Genomic DNA, 20,096 nt, shown 5'->3' with positions numbered 1-20,096 from the left:
TTTTTTTTTTTGTTTTGTTTTATCTATACATTTACATCATGTATGATTTTCAGAAGCCAACGAATCTGGATTTTGTTACAACTGCAGAAACTATTGGGGGGGGGGGGGGGGGGGGATGACAGAAGTATGGAAACACCAAAAATGCAATGCATTACCATGCCTAATATGGTGTACAAAAACTATTGGCATTCAAAACAGCTTCCTGTCATTTCGAAGTGGATAAATACAGATGCTGTGTGGTTTTCAAGGGGATGTTAAACCATCATTCCTGCAAAATAATGGCAAGTTAAGTTAACTATGATCAAGGTAGAGAGTGATCACTTATCCTTCCCTCCAAAGTAGACCACAAAGGCTTAATAATATTGAGATCTGATGATTGTGGTGGTCATTGGAGATGGAACACTCTATCCTCATGCTCCTGGACAATGTGATGAGTGTGAACAGGAGCGCTGTTGTCCTGGAACACAGCATCACCATTGGGGGAAAAATGGTACCAAGGGATGAACGTGATCAGCCATAAGGTCAGAACATGCTTGACAGTAATGCAACCTTGCAGAGTAATCATGGGCCCTTGGAATTGAGGCACCCATACTCGGCTGGCCCAGCTCTTAGGGAAAGGGGAAAAAATAGTATAGCTAGGTGGTTTTCTTTCAAGAAAATGATCTAAAAGTCAGTATTGTGCAGATTATAACAGAGTCTGAACTGTAAATTTTTTATGGCACTTACAAATCACTGTGTGTCCACCAAAATATTGAAAATACTCCATACTTCCAGGGGTTAGTCCCCCCCCCCTCCCTCCTCCCGGCTAGGTCAGTAAATGGAAACAGTAACTTGGCAGAACACCTGGAAGCTCACTGTTAGTCAATTGCACTGAGAAAAACTGAGAGACCACAGAGTAAAAGTTGTCTTTGTATCAAAAGGAAAATTCTGTTTAGAAAACCATAAAATTATGAGTCAGAATTGCTGGCCGGTACTTTTCTCTTTTTTCACTGCTATCTTTCTGTTATTTCCTTTCCTCAGTAATTAAATATCCGCTAACCCCATTATCCACTTCTGTAGTTTAGTGGTCAGTGCCCCCTGACTGCTATGTGGATCTGGGGTCCTTTCACAGTACTACCAAGGGGTGAGAGGACTGGGAAGGGGGTATGCTCAGTCTAGTGTGACCAGTTGAGAAGCAGTGGGTCTGAGGTTTGGATAACCAACAATGGCTGGGAGAGCAATTTGATAACCCCATGGACCTCCATATTTCATCCAAACCAATGCTGTAATGTAGTGGATGAAGTGGTGGCTGGGCAGAATCACATGCTTCTTGGACCCTGATCATGGAGTTACTTTGATAAATAAACTTTGTGATGTCTCTTTTACTGATACTTCATGAAAGTTGAAATTCATTCTGTCCCTTTTCAGCAGTATTGTAGATCATCATAAATCTATTGTTTGTTACAGCAGTAACCAGGCAGAGATGCTAACTGAAATATGATTTGATATTCAGTTGTACTCATAAAATGGGAGGTGCGAGAGTAATAATACCCTGTTTTCTTCACTTACCTGTCACCTTATGCTCAACGTGCAGCAGGATATAAATTTTAATTATACATGGCATTATGCTGGGCATTAGGGATTTGATCTTTGAAATGTATTACCAAACAACCCCAACAGGCCACAAATTTTAAAATGTGTTGGAACTTTTATCTTAGTTACATATTTGTATTTGTAATAATTTTATTCTGTCAGTGGTACTTTTGTCTTACAGGAATTAGGCTAGCATATTTCCCTGCCTAATGTCCATAAAACAAAAACCATTGACAGAAGTACCACACAGGAAAGCCTGCATTGTACGATAACTTTCATTGTTTTTTATGTTCACCATATCATTCAGTTTAAACTAAGCTAGAAAGTTATGCTTACTTTTATAAAATAAGTGATCACTTAAAATAATATAGTTATTTTTTGGAGGTGTGGGTACTTATTAAACAATTTGTCATATAAGTATACTGCTTGACACGACAGAATTTTTAAGGTTTCTTGTTGTGGATAAGTAAAGTAACATATGTGAGACCATGTCACAATGAAGGAAGGATTATTACTGTGTTCAGATCAGGTAGCCAGCAGCAAGAAGCAGGACAGCCACAGCTGCCAGCTCCCCGTGTGACAGGTTCCCGGACTGCTCTGACTGTGCTACTTCCTGTCCCCGATGCCGTCTATTCCATGCTACCACTGTCACACCCAGGGGCTGACACTGTTTCATTTAACATCACACCGGTTTATTTCAACATTGGAATTAATGAGATGGCAACTTTGGCTGAAAGCCTGGGCAGCACTCGGCCACAGGAGAAGAGCAATGTTGATAATTTTGACCGTTTAAATGAGTATTACCATCGTTTCCGCAAGTTAAATATACCATCCGACATGGCAGGTCATAGAGGTAAGATTAGTATGAGGAATGCATGCTAGCTATAATTCTGTTATTCACTTATTCAAAACCAAATTAGTTTAGTAAACTACGTATGTTCATTGTATTGTTGGCTGGCTATACAAAACAGTAAACTTCCTGTCTAATGTCCCAGTTGCTGATTAGACATGAAAACGTAATAACTCTCTTTCTCTCTTCCTTGGGCTAGTAACAATAAGGATAATATTCTGCAAAAATAGTTGTCTGACACATAGAAGGATACAGTTATTAGAATTTTGTTTATTTCATGAGTGTTGGAAATTCGAGGATGGAATAAGAATAATATGAAAGAGTACACCTAGGTGTTGAGTTGCAGACAGGCAAAGTGAAAAAGACTGCTAAACACTTAAGATGTCAGACAAAAATCTTTCTTCCAAAATGGAAAATACTCATACAAACACAACTCACTCACTCATCAGGGGACTGAGGACCAGTGCCTAGAGACAGCAGTCATGTGCTTGTGTGTATGTGTTTTCTATGTGAGACTTTTTAGTCTGAAAGCTGAAATGTGTGGCAGTCTTCTTCATTGTGTGTGTTAACGAATCAACAGCCTCTATGTGGTAATGATTTTTCCTTTTCATAATGTTGTTATAAATGAAAATAATGATTTAATGTATTTACTCACAACATTTGAAGCCGATCTTATTCATTATTCGTTTTCAGGCCAGTCTTGTGCTCCATTACAAATGAGTCTTGGAGATCTGGTAGAGAAACTTCGTCAAGCTGTTCATACGAGACAGAGCAAGAATGTTCAAGTCCTGCATTTATCATCTCACATCTGCCGAAGGATGAAAGGTAATGGCCATGTAAGAGATCATAGGGTTGGTTGCCTCATATTGTATGTTCAGATACTCTAAGCAGACAGCAATACAAACCAGAAACAAAATGTCACTTAAATGATAGCTTTCAGAAGAGGTGGTTTTTTTCATCACACAACAGAAGAGAGGAAAGGTTTGGAGGAAACAGAACTGCTTGATAATAAATTAGGAAAGTCAACCGTTAACCTCGGTTGTGGAAAATGCAGCAGGAAAGTGCAAGAGACAGTTTAAATTCTCGTTGTGTCTGTTCTTCATTTTATCATGTCTTTTCCAGGATTTGCTTCTTTTTTCCTTCTATTCTTTATCTTTTTCATCTGCCTTGTAGACTGTCCTGTTTTCCATTTCTGTAGCTTTCAAACTTGCTTATTGTTAGGTCTACTCTTATCATGATTCACTTGATTCAAATTTGGGATTACTTTGCTTCGTTATCCTGGAATTGCCTTATTCCTCCATCCTGTCCTCTCTTTGTGATATGCAGGACAATCTATTTAGAAAGATTTTATGGTTTAAATAATGAAAAGTGGGCCAGTTACTTATTTTTTCATGCTTAGCACAATGTATTTGAGAATTTATTCTCATTTTTAATTGCGTTTGTTTATATATATATTTTATGTTACGTTTGCATGGAGACTATCTGCTTCTCTTGCACTGTGTCTTTTTTAGGTTATACTGCAATCAGAAAATCAGACAAAATAAATCTTGGAGTATTTTCTATACTGTAATGTTAGGGGTAGTATTTTGTGATTTTTGAAATTTTCCCGGTGTAAAGAGTTTTTCATAAAGGTCTGGGACTGCAGCGAGATATGGTCGACTTTTTGCCATAACATTTCAGCTGACAAACATTCAGCCAGCTTAAGGTGAGTTTTTTGCACTGCAGATTGCTAGTTCACCTCACTAATTTTATCCCAGAAATTGGCACAGACACATGTGCAAAGGCAGCTGCTCATGAATGACCTCTGTTGAATTGGCGTCACACATTCAGAAATCAGATAAGTTATGTAGTAAGTGAGTGAGATTGTTAGTTTCATTCTATTTTTTACTGAAATGCTGGAACAATGGCCTCACTCCGAAGTTTGCCAGAGTGACACATTTTATCAAGACCAGACAATCTTCAGAGTAAGACTGCATGTCAGGAATTATTGCGAGAAGATGCTTTTCGATGCTCCATTGTTAATTTAATAGATAAGGTTTTGGACAATATGTTGCTATCAGTGCACAGGAAAGGCAGGAACTTGCACCTACACCTACAACCTTGCCTTTAACTGATTTCATTAGTGTGGTGGAAGAAGCCTTTAGACCTCTTCCAGTGATGCTGCAGAAGAAATAAGATGTGAAATATGTCTTGCCCTTACAAATAGCCCACCTTAGAACCGTAATGTTTCCTAGAAGAGTAATATCTGCTCCATGGAAAGGGTTACACCATGCAAACTGTGAGATGATTCTCACTTGATAGTCCTTCCTGCAGATAAGAGAAACGTCATTGTGCTGTTGCCACTTGAGATATCTGACCAGAAGCTTCATAACTTGTTAAGTGAACCAGTGTACTGGAAGACTGATAAAGACCCTACAGGGTGAGTAGAAAGAAAAATGACGGTGTTGCTGAATTCTTCTTCCCTTCTGCAAGAAGTTGCGAAAGGCTTACAACCCCACAGCTCTGTTCCACCACAGTAATGTGGTCTTCCAAAGATACACAAAGGAGGTCTTCTATTACATCCTATTGCGAACAATATCAATGCTCCAACTTATGACTTAGCTGGACATCTTGCATCTTTACTGAGATCTTTTGTGCTCACATCATGTTTGTACCTCCAGTGACTTTGTTAATAGACCAAAGTCATTTTGACTCAGTGAGTCACACTTAATGGTCCCATTGATGTTGTCTCACTCTTCACTAGGATTCCTCATGTGGATTCACCGTCACTATCAGTAGTAAGTTCAAAACTGGTATAACAGCACTACTCCATATACCCTTTCCTCAACCTACTTTTTATTCAACATTTAACATTTTGAGCAAATTGATGAGGTAGGCATGGGTAGTCCTCTCTCCTCTCCAGTAGCAAATTATTTTAAGACTGAGGAGAGGGCACTTGATTTGATAAAACTTAAACCAAAAGTGTTCTGGTGGTGGATGATATGTTTGTAGTGGGGCCCCACAGCATCATACTTTTTGCAGCGTCAGAAGTCTATCGACGAGAATATCAAGTTTACAATGGAAGTGGAGAAGGGCAGCTGTTTATAATTTTTGGATGTTTTGGTCAGTCCAAAAATGGATGGATCATTAGGGCATTCCCTTCACCATATGCCTAAACATATTGATCTGTATTTGCAGGCATTTAGCTGTCACCACCCATCCCAAATTATGGGCATCCTTCAAACATTAGTGCACCAGACACATGCTGTGTCTGATTGAGGCAGAAGAAAGAAGCTGGAACACCTATAGTCAATGTGAAAATATAGTGGATATTCTCCACATTAGATTAGCACAGCTTTAAGCAAGAAGAAACATGATCACCCACAAGACCAAGAGGAGAAGGGCCGCTTCAGATCCAGGGCATTCCTCCCTTACATTGGCAATATTTCATCAAAATTAGGCAGAACATGAAGGAAATGTCATGTCAGAGTAGTCTTCCACCCAACTACAGATACCAGTGCTCTTCTTGGTTTGGCAAAGAATGATCTGGGATTGCGGAGGGCTGGAATCTACAGTATACCTTGCCAGTGCAGCAAAGCCTATATTGGTCAGACAGTGTGCACAGTGCATGATTGATGTGTTGAACATGATTGTCACACTTGCCTTTCGCAGCCAAGTAAGTCAGCCATAACTAAGCATTTTATCTTTACATTCTCTGGATTATTCTGCCATGGAGGTTTTGGCCTCAAAGAGATCCTTCTGGGATTCAATTAATAAGGAATTGGTGAAAATCCATTTATGGCAAGATCTTATTAATCATGACGATGGCTTTCAACTGGATAAGGCATGGGACCTGGTGATTTCTGTATCTTCAGAAAGAAAACATTTTGTGACCAATGACACTGCTAGCAGGAGAAACATTTAAAAAAATTAAATGATTTGTTATCTAGTTTGTCAGGACAATTTTTCTTCCTTGCCTTATGGGGTGTGCAAAATTTCCAACTCTTCATTAAATCCATTGTAAGTGATTTGTGGAAGTGGTGGAATATCTTAATATCTTCCAACAGTCAATAACGGTAAAGTAATTTTATAATTGACAACAGTGGAAAATTTAGGATGTAATAATGACAGTATTGTGAATCTGAACCAAAACAGAAAAGTTTCCTTATCCCTATCCAGAACCCAGTACTGTTCTTACATTGTTGCCTAGCTCATGGAATCCCCACAAATGGCCGTACCATAAAATTACTCATCACCAGAAGCAACTCCTCCTTCCACAGTGTTCTCTGTCTGTTCAAATTCTGCCAGTCCATAGCCCTCAGCTACCAAGTCCTCCAAAACCATGTAAATCAGGCCCAAACCTCCTAGCAGTACGTTGTCTCCACCTGTAAAATCTCCTGCTGTGCAATCCGTAATTCCTGCATCCCATCTCTCATACTGAAACTCTTGCCCTCCAGGAGCTAGAGCAGCAAGCACAGTGCTACCTCAAAAAACTCCAACCGGTTCACCACCTTGGACTACCACTATCTGTGACCTCTACAACAACCTCCAAATGTCTCCAGCATCCCCTGATAGCAACAAACCCAACCTCACTGACCTACTATTATACCACACCATTAGAACCTCCTACTCACCACCATACAGAACCCAAACCATAAACAGACCCAAAAACAGTAATAAATCTTCCTCCAAAAGCCTTAGACTGACTGGAGTATCAGACCTTACCAAAGGCCCTTACCTTTTTTCCCCACTTACAAATTCAATCATTCTGAACCTGTTAAAGACCTCTTCATCAGCCGGTTCCTGCAATGGAAAACTTTTTGCCACCACCCCTACCAATTAAACTCAACCTAGAGCCAATATTGATCCATGACCTACTCTGTTCACTCCTCCATCCAGCTGTGATCACCCCCACCGCCATCCAAATCACTCCCTGTTAACTTTCCAGAATTTCTTAACCTCAAACCTTGCCTCACCACCATTTCACATATCCCTTAACATCCAAACTAACCTTTCATCCACTGAAAGAACCTCTATCCACCATCTTAAAACTGATCCCAACTTCATAATCCTACCTGCTGACAAAGGCTCCACCGCTGTTGTTTTAAACTGCAGATATTACCTGATGGAGGGGCTCGCCAGCTGTCAGATTCGTCCACCTACAACTAGCTACAGTGACCCCATTTCAGAAAGCCAACAGGATCTCCAGTGTCTCCTTAATAGGCCATTCCAGAATGTGTCCCCTGAGTCCCTCTCCCTCTTACCTATTAACACTTACCTCTACCTCCACCTCTACCTCTCCCCTCTTCCCTCTTCACTCTCCCCTCCCCCTCCCCCTCCCCCTCCCCCTCTCCGTCCCCCTCCCCTCTTCTCTCTTCCCTCTCCCCTCTCCCTCTTTCCTGTACCTCTCCCTCTCCAGCCCCTCCCCTCACTCCTACCACTCGCTACACTCCTACCTTCTGCATGCTTCCTAGTTCTTAAACCCAATCGATTACAATGCCCCATTGTAGCTGGCTGCTGTGACCCCACTTAGAGAATCTCTGCTCTGACCCACACCTTCAGCCTATTACCCTCCCCATTTGAGAGAATCTCTGCTCTGACCAACACCTTCAGCCTATTATCCTCCTATATAAAAGACAGAAACCATTTCTTCCTCCGACTCTCTGGAGTTTCTATTCTTTTACCACACAACATCTTGCTTGTCACTACACCAACATCCGTAATGCCCATGATCATGCCATTATTGAGCACCAACTTTCCCAATGCCTGACACTCTTCAAACTTACAAGCTCCTTTCTGGTCATCATGACCAAATATATCCTCACTCACAATTACTTTGCATTTGCAGGCATGATGTACAAACAAATCTGTGGTAACCATCATATGCCAACTTATCCATAAGTCATCTTGAGGAATCCTTCCTAACCACCCAGAGTCCCAAACCCATCATCTGTTTCAGTTAGTGAAGGCATCTTCATGAACCAAATTGAGGGTGAGGACACCTATCCACATTCCTCGAGAACCTCAAACCCCCTCCCAAATTTGCTTCACCTTGTCCTCAACCCATCAAACCACCTTTCTCTCTGTTATCCTTCACCTCAGACATGGCCAAATCAGTACCTCCATCCATATCAAACCTACCTCCACTTTGACAGCTGCCAGACATTCCATACCATGAAGTCCCTTCCTATAGCCATCCATAGCCATTGCATTTGTAGTACAAACAGTCCCTCCCCAAATATAACAAGGGTCTCATTGAGGCATTCACAGATCAAAATTACCCTCCAGACCTTGTACAGAAGCAGATCGCCAGTGCCTTGTCTCTCCAGTCATCACCTCCCACATTTACCATCCAGACACAAAGGAGTACTCCACTTGTGACTCAGTACCCCCTGGACTGGAGCAACTGAGTCACGTTCTCCACCAGGGTTTCGACTACCACTCATTGTGCACTGAAATGAGGAATATCCTACCCTGTATGCTTGCCGCCCCTCTCACAATGGTATTCTGGTGCCCACCAAACCTATGCAATATCCTTGTCCATCAGTACTTCAATCCTGCTCGTAATCCCATGCCTCGTGGCTCATATCCCAGCAATAGATCTAGATGTAATACCTGTCCCATACATCCTCCCACCACCACCTACTCTAGTCTGCTCAGAGGCATCACCTGTCCCATCAAAGGTAGAGCTACCTGTGAAAGCAGTCATGTGGTCTAAAAACTAATCTACAACCACTGCACTGCCTTCTGCATGGGCATGACGTCCTGTATCCACATGAATGGCTACTGACAAACTGTGGGCAAGAGACAGCTGGACCACCCAGTTGCTGAACATGTAAACAACAAAATTTGCTTCACGTCAGTGACTGCTTCACATCCTGCACCATCTGGATCCTTTCTGCCAACACCACCTTTTCTGAATTGAGCAGGTGGGAACTCTCCCCACAGTATATCATATATTCCCATAACTCCTTTGGTGTCAACCTTTGTTAGTCTCTGCCTTTCACCCACCTATCCCTTTCCCCACTCCCATTCCATCACCACACAGCCTTCTCTTCTACCAATGCACCTGCTGGTCTTTTTCTCTTCCTCTACTTCTTCCCCTCCCCTGCCTCGAGTGCACCCAGCAGCTGTACCCTGACCCCACCACTTCCCTGCATTCCATAAGCATCACTACACCTTCCCCCATCGCTGTGCTATTATCCCCTCCCCCAACCCAGCCTTCTCCTTACTCCCATCAGGCGCAGTTGCTGTTCACAGTCAGACCTCAGCAGTGAGAGACAGTGGTCAGGTCCATGAGTTGTGTGTGTGTGTGTGTGTGTGTGTGTGTGTGTGTGTGTGTGTGTGTGTGTGTGTGTGTGTGTTTTCCCCATTTGAAGAAGGCCTTTTGGCAAAAAGTTCAAATGTTTAGCTGTTTTTTTGTCATACCCCTCTGCAGATCGACGTCTCTTTTATAACTAACAGCTTTATGTCAATGTAATCCAAAGAAATGTAACACTTCAACTGCATACAAACTCTCTGTGAAATCATACTGTCTTAATATCTCTTTAGAACATTGATTATAAAAACAAACAGTATGAGTGATGATAGGCATGTGTGTGATATTCTGTGTAATGGAGGAGGCACAATCCTTGTAAGTAGACATCAGCATATCAAACAAAAAAATTACAAGATTTAATTTGTCTGATTCCAATTCCATTATGACCTCAAAAAGACAGTGAAAGATAGGCAGAAAATCCTATATCCAAATGTCACAAAAAATATTAATGTGAAGAAATGTGCTATGCTCTTGAAAATGAGAATAAATACTTCAAATGTATTGTGCTGAGCATGAAAAAATCAGTAACTGGTGCTATTTTTCATTATTTAAATCATGAATGACACACTTACGGGCTTTGCGAAAACATCATTTATGCTGAATGAAGTTAAATGTGTGACTTTTCTTAAAGCATGTGTCTGCCAACACTTGGTAAGTAAAAGTACTTTTTATCTCTGTTGATATTTCACCTTGTAATACAAGTTGAGTTGGGGGCATCCTAGGAGAGTTACACAGAATACGTGGGAACAGCCAGAGCAGTTACTTTTAAAATTTCACAATCATATTCATTTTTCAGTGTTTTATCTGGTAGTGCCATTGTTCTCTGCTTATTATTGCACCATGAAAGATATTTGTGTATTCTCAGACATTTGATGAGTAATATTTCATTAGATTACATCATTCGAGAAAAATGCAATAATGATGATGGGCAGGTAACATTGTCAAACTCATTTTAGGGAAGTCTTTAAGCAACATACAAAACATTTCATTCTATTTACACCTCAGTGATCAAATAATGACAACCTTATGACCATGATGTTTGGAACCTGCAGCAAGCTATACATTTGACACAAGACACAAGATGAACATCCAAAAACATCCACTTCAGGCCTTTCATCCTATCAATGGTACCTGGAATAGGTGTGCCAGTATTATCCGTAGGATAGTAGGGCCATGGTTGATTGCTTGCAACACAATCAAATTTATTCTCATATGATAACTAAAGCAAAAACAAACTCATCAACCACTATACAGATAGCCACTGATCATCCAAAAAATGATGACTATACACAAAATGCCATGTTGGTACACCTTTGGCATGAAAAACAGCTGCAAGTCATTATGATATAAATCCTAAAAGTTGTGGTGTGCAGTCAAAAATAGATGCTGCAAAATGACCACACAAAAATAATATAATTTCTGTAGATTATAACCAGATGGTTACTATGTTCATGACCTTGCACTTTCGATATTTGATATGGGTTTGAAGTCATTGGTACTACATCAGTTAGAATTCATTGTAATGCTCCTTAAATTCAGCATAGTGATTTTTCAGTTTCTCTTTGTGTATTTCATAAGTAAATAATCCACAGGTGTACTGCCAATTATTAATATACAAATAGCACAATATTACAACAATTGATCCCATCCATTCCCACAGAGGCACATCGATGAGTCAACTGACACAGTATCCGGGATTTGGAGACCATCCCCACTCCATGACAAGAGTCACTGTGGTGGCAGCAATGGCTTCATTAATCCTAGGGTTCAGTTCCCTGTGTTTGTTGAAAATTTTGCTCGTGGTCCTAATTAAATCGAGAGAAAAGTTTTCTTTGAGGGGACATTGTACAAGCTGTTAGTAGGGATTGCAACGGGCGGCCTCAACTTGCTGCTTCGGAGTATGTCAACAACACATTCAACACATTCATAATAGGTTACATGGAACAGAAGAGCTGCACAGATTCCTTGTGAATCTCAGCTCCATTCACCTGAATGTCAGATTGATGATAGAGATGCAATTGGATGGTGATCTGAATGTATTGGTGAAGAGGAAGGCAGATGGACCTTTGGGTCACAATATAAATACATCAAAAAAAGTTTTGCATCACCCCGGCTCCCAGAACTCCTGAAGATAGATGTTGACTATGGATATTGTATCACAGACACAGTTCATTTGACTGTTCAGAGATGTCACTAAACCCACCCAAAGATGTAAACAACCTTGCATGAGTATTGCCTGTTAGATGGAGGGGATCCGACAGCTGATCAGTTCCAGTCATTACACCAGGAAGGAGGTACACGGCTCTTGTTGTCTGTAGTTCAACCATGCCTAGACGGTCAATCCACAGTTCGATCACATCCGCTTTGTTACTTTGTGGCAGGAAGGGCTCTCGACAAGGGAAATGTTCAGGCGTCTCGGAGTGAACCAAAGCGATGTTGTTCGGACATGGAGGAGATATAGAGAGACAGGAACAGTCGATGACATGCCTCGCTCAGGCCACTCAAGGGCTACTACTGAAGTGGATGACCACTGCCTACGGATTATGACTCGGAGGAACCCTGACAGCAATGCCACCATGTTGAATAATGCTTTTCGTGCAGCCACAGGATGTTGTGTTACGATTCAAACTGTGCGGAATGGGCTGCATAATGCACTACTTCACTCCTAACATCCATTGCGAGGTCCATTTTTGCAACCATGACACCATGTTGCACCGTACAGATGGGCTCAACAACATGCCGAATGGACCGCTCAGGATTGGCATCACATTCTCTTCACCGATGAGTGTCGCATATGCCTTCAACCAGACAGTCGTCAGAGACGTGTTCGGGGGCAACCCGGTCAGGCTGAACACCTTAGACACATAGTCCAGCAATTGTAGCAAGATGGAGGTTCCTTGCTGTTTTTGGGTGGCATTATGTGGGGCTGATGTATACCACTGGTGGTCATGGAAGACGCCATAACGGCTGTGCGATACGTGAATGCCATCCTCTGACAGATAGTGCAACCATATCAGCAGCATATTGATGAGGCATTCATCTTCATGGGTGACAATTCACACCCCCATTGTGCATGTCTTGTGAATGGCTTCCTCCAGGATAGTGACATCGCTCAACTAGAGTGGCCAGTGTGTTCTCCAGACATGAACTCTATTGAACATTCCTGGGATAGATTGAAAGGGCTTTTTAAGGACGATTTGACCCACCAACCACTCTGAGGGATCTACGCCGAATTGCCGTTGAGGAGTGGGACAATCTGGACCAACAGTGTCTTGACGAACTAGTGGATACTATGCCATGACAAATACAGGCATGCATTAATGCAAGGGGACATGCTACTAGGTATTAGCGGTACCGGTGTGTACAGCAGTTTCGATCACCACCTCTGAAGGGCTCACTCTATGGTGGTACAACATGCAGTGTGTGGTTTTCATGAGCAGTAAAAAAGGCAGAAATGATGTTTATGTTGATCTCTATACCAAATTTTTGTACAGGTCGCGGAACTCTCAGAACTGAGGTGATGCAAAACTTTTTTTGATGTGTGTGTATTGCAATAAGACTCTCACAGATTGTACCTGTATGTTCAGAGCTGCGATCAGCTGGCACAGAGAACTGGTGTACTTAAAAACATAGTACATTCTGTGTACCAAAAAAAATCTCGACTAAAAATTAGAACACTTGAAGACAGCCTACAAGAAAGTGGCTACATTGGAAGGCAAATTCAGTGGTCACTACATATCACACCTACTTCACTATTGTCAAAGACTGTGGAGGAACAGGAACTAAGTGATGCCACTATATTTGTGCCATACACTGGGCATTATCGAGTGAAGCAGGATGCCTTGTCCAGAAACAAAATATTAAGACTATGTTCTGTCCACCCACTAAGGCATGAGCAGTACAACAGAGTGTCATGGACAATCTCCCATTTCACAAAACTAGAGTATATGAAATGCTATCCAGTGTGCCAAATCATACATTGGATAGATCATGTGTACTATGAAAGATCACCACCAAGATCATCAGTGGTGTCATCATATGATACAGGGCAGTGGTTCACTTGTCTCAGAACATTGCCCTTCCAAAATACATGATGTGGGTTATGAATGCATCAGTCCTGGCTTCCACATCTCATTACTTGAACTGCATTGTTAAGGAATCTATTGAAATTTGAACCAGGGACTAACTTATCAACAATGACATTGGTTAGAACTTCAGTAAAGCTTGAAACCATGCTCCTCTTTTAATTGGGACCAGTAACAAAAAATTTTCAACAAACGTGGGAACTGACTCTTTGAACAAGCCGAGCTTCTGCTGCCACCGGGCAATGCATGTCATAGTGAGCAGGCTGCATGCAGAATTCCGGATACTACAGCAGTCAAATTAGATTAGATTAGATTAATACTAGTTCCATGGATCATAAATACGATATTTTGTAATGATGTGGAACGAGTCAAATTTTCCAAGACATGACATAATTAAGTTAATTTAACAACATACTTAAGTTAATATAACAACTTCTTTATTTTTTATGTTTTTTATTTTATTTTTTATTTTTTTATATATATATTTTTTCTTAATTTATATCTAAAAATTCCTCTATGGAGTAGAAGGAGTCGTCATTCAGAAATTCTTTTAATTTCTTCTTAAATACTTGTTGGTTATCTGTCAGACTTTTGATACTATTTGGTAAGTGATCAAAGACTTTAGTGGCAGTATAATTCACCCCTTTCTGTTCCAAAGTTAGATTTAATCTTGAATAGTGAAGATCATCGTTTCTCCTAGTATTGTAGTTATGCACACTGCTATTACTTTTGAATTGGGTTTGGTTGTTAATAACAGATTTCATAAGAGAGTATATATACTGAGACGCTACTGTGAATATCCCTAGATCCTTAAATAAATGTCTGCAGGATGATCTTGGGTGGACTCCAGCTATTATTCTGATTACACGCTTTTGTGCAATAAATACTTTATTCCTCAGTGATGAATTACCCCAAAATATGATGCCATATGAAAGCAATGAGTGAAAATAGGCGTAGTAAGCTAATTTACTAAGATGTTTATCACCAAAATTTGCAATGACCCTTATTGCATAAGTAGCTGAACTCAAACGTTTCAGCAGATCGTCAATGTGTTTCTTCCAATTTAATCTCTCATCAATGGACACACAAAATTTGGAATATTCTACCTTAGCTATATGCTTCTGATTAAGGTCTATATTTATTAATGGCGTCATACCATTCACTGTACGGAACTGTATGTACTGTGTCTTATCAAAATTCAGTGAGAGTCCATTTACAAGGAACAACTTAGTAATTTTCTGAAAGACAGTATTGGCAATTTCATCAGTTAATTCTTGTTTGTCAGGTGTGATTACTGTACTTGTATCATCAGCAAAGAGAACTAACTTCGCCTCTTCATGAATATAGAATGGCAAGTCATTAATATATATTAAGAACAACAAAGGACCCAAGACTGACACTTGTGGAACCTCATTCTTGATAGTTCCCCAGTTTGAGGAATGTGCTGATCTTTGCATATTATGAGAATTGCTTATTTCAACTTTCTGCACTCGTCCAGTTAGGTACGAATTGAACCATTTGTGCACTGTCCCACTTATGCCACAATATTTGAGCTTGCCTAGCAGAATTTCATGATTTACACAATCAAAAGCCTTTGAGAGATCACAAAAAATCCCAATGGGTGGTGTTCGGTTATTCAGATCATTCAAAATTTGATTGGTGAAGGCATATATGGCATTTTCTGTTGAAAAACCTTTCTGGAAACCAAACTGACATTTTGTTAGTACTTCATTTTTACAGATATGTGAAGCTACTCTTGAATACATTACTTTCTCAAAAATTTTGGATAAAGCTGTTAGAAGGGAAATTGGACGGTAATTGTTGACATCAGATCTATCCCCCTTTTTATGCAAAGGTATAACAATAGCATATTTCAGTCTATTAGGGTAAATGCCCTGTTCCAGAGAGCTATTACACAGGTGGCTGAGAATCTTACTTATCTGTTGAGAACAAGCTTTTAGTATTTTGCTGGAAATGCCATCAATTCCACGTGAGTTTTTACTTTTAAGCAAGTTTATTATTTTCCTAATTTCAGAGGGAGAAGTGGGTGAGATTTCAATTGTATCAAACTGCATAGGTATGGCCTCTTCCATTAACAGCCTAGCATCTTCTAATGAACGCCTGGATCCTTCTATATCCACAACATTTAGAAAATGATTATTGAAAATATTTTCAACTTCTGACTTTTTGTTCGTAAAGTTTTCATTCAATTTGATGGTAATACTTTCTTCCTGTGCTCTTGGTTGACCTGTTTCTCTTTTAATAATATTCCAAATTGTTTTAATTTTATTATCAGAGTTGCTGATTTCAGACATGATACACATACTTCTGGATTTTTTAATAACTTTTCTTAATATAACACAGTAGTTTTTATAATGTTTGATAGTTTCTGGGTCACTACTCTTTCTTGCTGTCAGATACGTTTCCCTTTTCCGGTTACAAGATATTTTTATACCCTTAGTAAGCCATGGTTTGTTACAAGGTTCCTTAAGAGTATATTTAACTATTTTCTTGGGGAAGCAGTTTTCAAATGCATTTACAAAAATGTCATGAAATAAATTATATTTTAAATTGGCATCAGGTTCACGGTACACCTCATCCCAGTCTAACTGCTGTAGGCTTTCCCTGAAATTTGCAATTGTTAAATCGTTGACTGAACGTACTACTTTGGAGGACTGTTTAGTATTGCTGAATGGAGCTATGTCATATATTGTAACTAGCTGTGCACCATGATCAGAAAGACCATTCTCAACAGGCTGAGCATTTATCTGGTTAAACTTATCTTGGTCTATAAAGAAGTTATCTATCAGTGAGCTGCTATCCTTTACCACCCGAGTAGGAAAATCAATAACGGGTGTCAAATTGAAAGAACCGAGTAATACTTCAAGGTCATTTTTCCTATCACCCTCTTTCAGAGAATCTACATTGAAGTCCCCACAAATAATAATTTTCTTCCCCCTGTCTGACAGATAGCACAACAAGGAGTCCAAATTTTTCAGAAATAGATGAAAATTTCCTGATGGGGACCTATATACAGTTAAAATTATAAATGTGCCTTTATTTAATTTAAGCTCACAGGCACATGCTTCTATATGTTTCTCTACACAAAACTTTTTTGTTTCTATACTTTTTGCACAATGATAACTTTTGACATATATGGCAACTCCTTCTTTCTCCATATTTTCTCTCATTACATGTGCAGAGAGCTTATATCCACTTACATTTACCTTATCCATATCAGTAACAATGTGATGCTCAGACAGGCATAGTATATCTATTTCATCCTCAGCTTCTAAATCTTCTAAACAAACCAGAAGCTCATCTATTTTATTTTTTAAACTCCCAATATTTTGATGAAATATACTTACATTATTTTTAATTATACTTTTATGAGAACCTTTCCTTATTCTAACATTTGCAGTACTCTCCTGTCTGAGTTTCTCATTGTGCTTAGGCCTAGTTCCTATACCAGTGGTCACATGGTGTTCAGAGAGGCAGATTATGTCAGCTGGGTTGGGTGACTTTAATTCATCAATGCAATTACCCAGGACTGAGATACAACTTGGTGGAGATAAAATTTCTGGTGATTGGTGAAAATTTATAATTGACAGCTGTGATTGGTGATCCAATGTGCTAGAATTGTGCTGTTTAATTTCTTTCCTAAACTGAAGATTTGATTCAATCCTGACCTCTCGTAGAACTTGGCATCTTTCTGTCTTACCTATCCTAAAAAAGGTGCTGCTCCAGCACCTGTAACCACTGGTATTTTACCATTAATGGCAGTGCCTCCCCCCTTTAAATTTCCTGCTATTACCCCAGCCAGTTTCCCCTTCCCTTCCCTGTTGAGATGTAGGCCGTGCCTGGTATAGTCCCACCTACTGAGAGAATCAACAGGAACCACACCAATATGAGCCCCCGCACCTGACCCAAGCAGCCGTTCCAACTCCAAATTAACTCTCCCAACAGAAGATTTCAAATGAGGCCGGTCATGGCGTCTCAGGACAGATACAAATTCAACATTGGTGTGTCTCGATGCCGACGTAATCTTTACCAGGTCACACTCTACACTGTACCCAGGATCTCTGTCGATGCTGTTCCCTGGCCCTCCCACAATAACCACGGTGTCTTCCCTGGTAAATCCTCTGTCACCTGATCCAGACTAGCACTTGGTTTGAAAAAAATTGTGACCTGGTATTCTGGTCCTAATTCCTTCTGCAGAAGTTGGCCTACACCTCTGGCATGAGAACTGCCTAACAACAAAACTTTCTTCCTTTTCGATGACTTTCCTACATTCTTTTTCAATTTCCTATTAAAAGTTTGTTGTGTCCTGTCTACACCTACCTCTGCTTGAGGCTCATCAGTTTCTAACTGAAGCAGCAGGTCAAACTTATTTTTGACATTCACCACAAAACTGTCAGACTTAGTTCTAGGCCTGTTCCTTCTGTTACCTGTTGCCACTTCCCACCTCTCTTTGCCGTTCTCCCTCCTTAACCTGTCCAGATCTTCCCTAGCCTGATCTAGCTCAGCCTGAAGGGCAGCAATTTTCCCCTCCTGTTCCACTATCTTCCTATCTCTGCTGCAAATCATACATAACCACTGATGAGCCTGATCCACTTTCCCGACACTCACGCCACTGCAGTCCCCCCAGCGAAAAAAACTACTGCATCCATCACACCAAACCCCAGAACTAACAATTCTACGGCAAGTCAGGCACTTCTCACTCATGGCAAAAATAATACTTTAGCTAGAATAAATCAATTAAATTACCGAAAATCAAAAAAAGACGTTACAAGAATTAAGCCTATTCACAAATGTATATAAGCAAGTTTCTGATTTAAAACTCCTCTGTTTTTCTGAGGTCTGTATTAAAACAATGAAGGAATACGCTATTTATTATATATTTCACTTGATGGAATGAGAAAAGGACAATTAAACGAGGTACTTTAAGTTTGATTCTCCAAAAACGTTACGAGAATTAGGCCTATAAACAAATGTATATAAGCAAATTTCTGATATAAAGTTACGCTGTTTTTCTGAAATCTGTATTAAAACAATGAAGTTATACGCTATTTACGGTAGTTTACTTATTTGTTACCGAGAAATTAGTTAAATTACCATGAAACAAGAAACAAACACGTTTACAAAATTTAAGCCTAAGCGCAACTTCACGAAGTTACGATCTTTTCGTGTTTTCTAAAAAAATACGCAAAGAAAAGTCAAACCTTTAATGGCAAGACTAAACGATACACTAATGCACGTATTTAATTTGTTGTCGGCATTAAACTAAATTATATTCATGTCTAAATCACTTTACAGAGAGTGTTTAATACCTATATTCACTGAACAATGTAAATAGGCAGGTGGTGGCAAAATTACACTTATTACATCAGGTGGCTGATGAACTGACCACCTTGTGGTTCGAGGGTTCTTATACCCCTATGCCACGTAACTCCCACCCTGTGTCCCATCTGCAAGTCTTCCTACAGGCATGGCAGCAAGTGTGCTAACATTATTCTAAAAATTTCTGTAACCCTATGTGAGAAATTGCCTTCATCTGTTGCCTCACATTGTGGATCAGTTCTCTAAATGTTGTCCTTTCTGTCTTGTTTTTAGCCATAAGAGCCAGTAGAAGTTGATAGTATGTTGAATCTTAAACTTAAGTAAAAGTGTTGATAAAACAATTTTAAATCATTTTCAGTGGTTACTGACTAATGAGCAGGGATGTTTCCTTAAAATTCGTGGTTGCTTCCGTGTAATAACATCTTGTAGGCAGCTGAAGACATTCTTATAGATATCTGGCCTTTGAACATGAATATCAAAATATATTTGTGTCTTCTGTAATACTCTTGTCTTGTTCATGTCTTACCTGGGGAATTTTAAAAATAAAAGTAAGCTGATATTACTTCTTCTTAATGTCTTTTTCTGTACCACAGGCCACTATTTCAATAGTACCAAAAGTTCCAAACCTTAAGGGACACTATTTACTATTCACTGCTTTCAATTTAGTTTCATTTCTGTGGAGTTGTTTGTTAATGTGGCTGGCTATTCTCCATTGTGAAGATGCTCACATGCCTTTAACACCATAATATTTTGATTTCTCTGATAGAATTCAGCTATTACCACATTCAAAGGCATTAGCAAGGTCACCGAAACTGCCAACAGGATAACTTTTCTTGTTTAGTTCTACCAAAACAGAGTAGAACCATATATTGCTTTCTACAGAGAGAACTGTACTGAGCAGTTGAACACGTGCTTTTTCTTACTGTGTTCTTGTTACTCTTGTTGGGAATAT

The 20,096-nt window shown here is 39.9% G+C and overlaps 1 protein-coding gene across 1 annotated transcript in view; it reads left to right on the top strand.

Annotated features, from left to right (window-relative positions):
- Positions 1-20,096, top strand: part of LOC124794682 (inositol polyphosphate-4-phosphatase type I A-like) — a 272,042-nt gene that overhangs the window by 236,439 nt on the left and 15,507 nt on the right. The window contains 2 exon segments of the mRNA XM_047258226.1: positions 2,097-2,425; positions 3,116-3,247. Of these exon segments, the coding sequence (XP_047114182.1) occupies positions 2,097-2,425; positions 3,116-3,247 (461 nt within the window).

Source organism: Schistocerca piceifrons, chromosome 4, assembly GCF_021461385.2.
Source record: "Schistocerca piceifrons isolate TAMUIC-IGC-003096 chromosome 4, iqSchPice1.1, whole genome shotgun sequence".
Classification (NCBI taxonomy): domain Eukaryota; kingdom Metazoa; phylum Arthropoda; class Insecta; order Orthoptera; family Acrididae; genus Schistocerca; species Schistocerca piceifrons.
The sequence above is the reverse complement of the archived record's forward strand: the minus strand, read 5'-3'. Positions and strand labels throughout refer to the sequence as shown.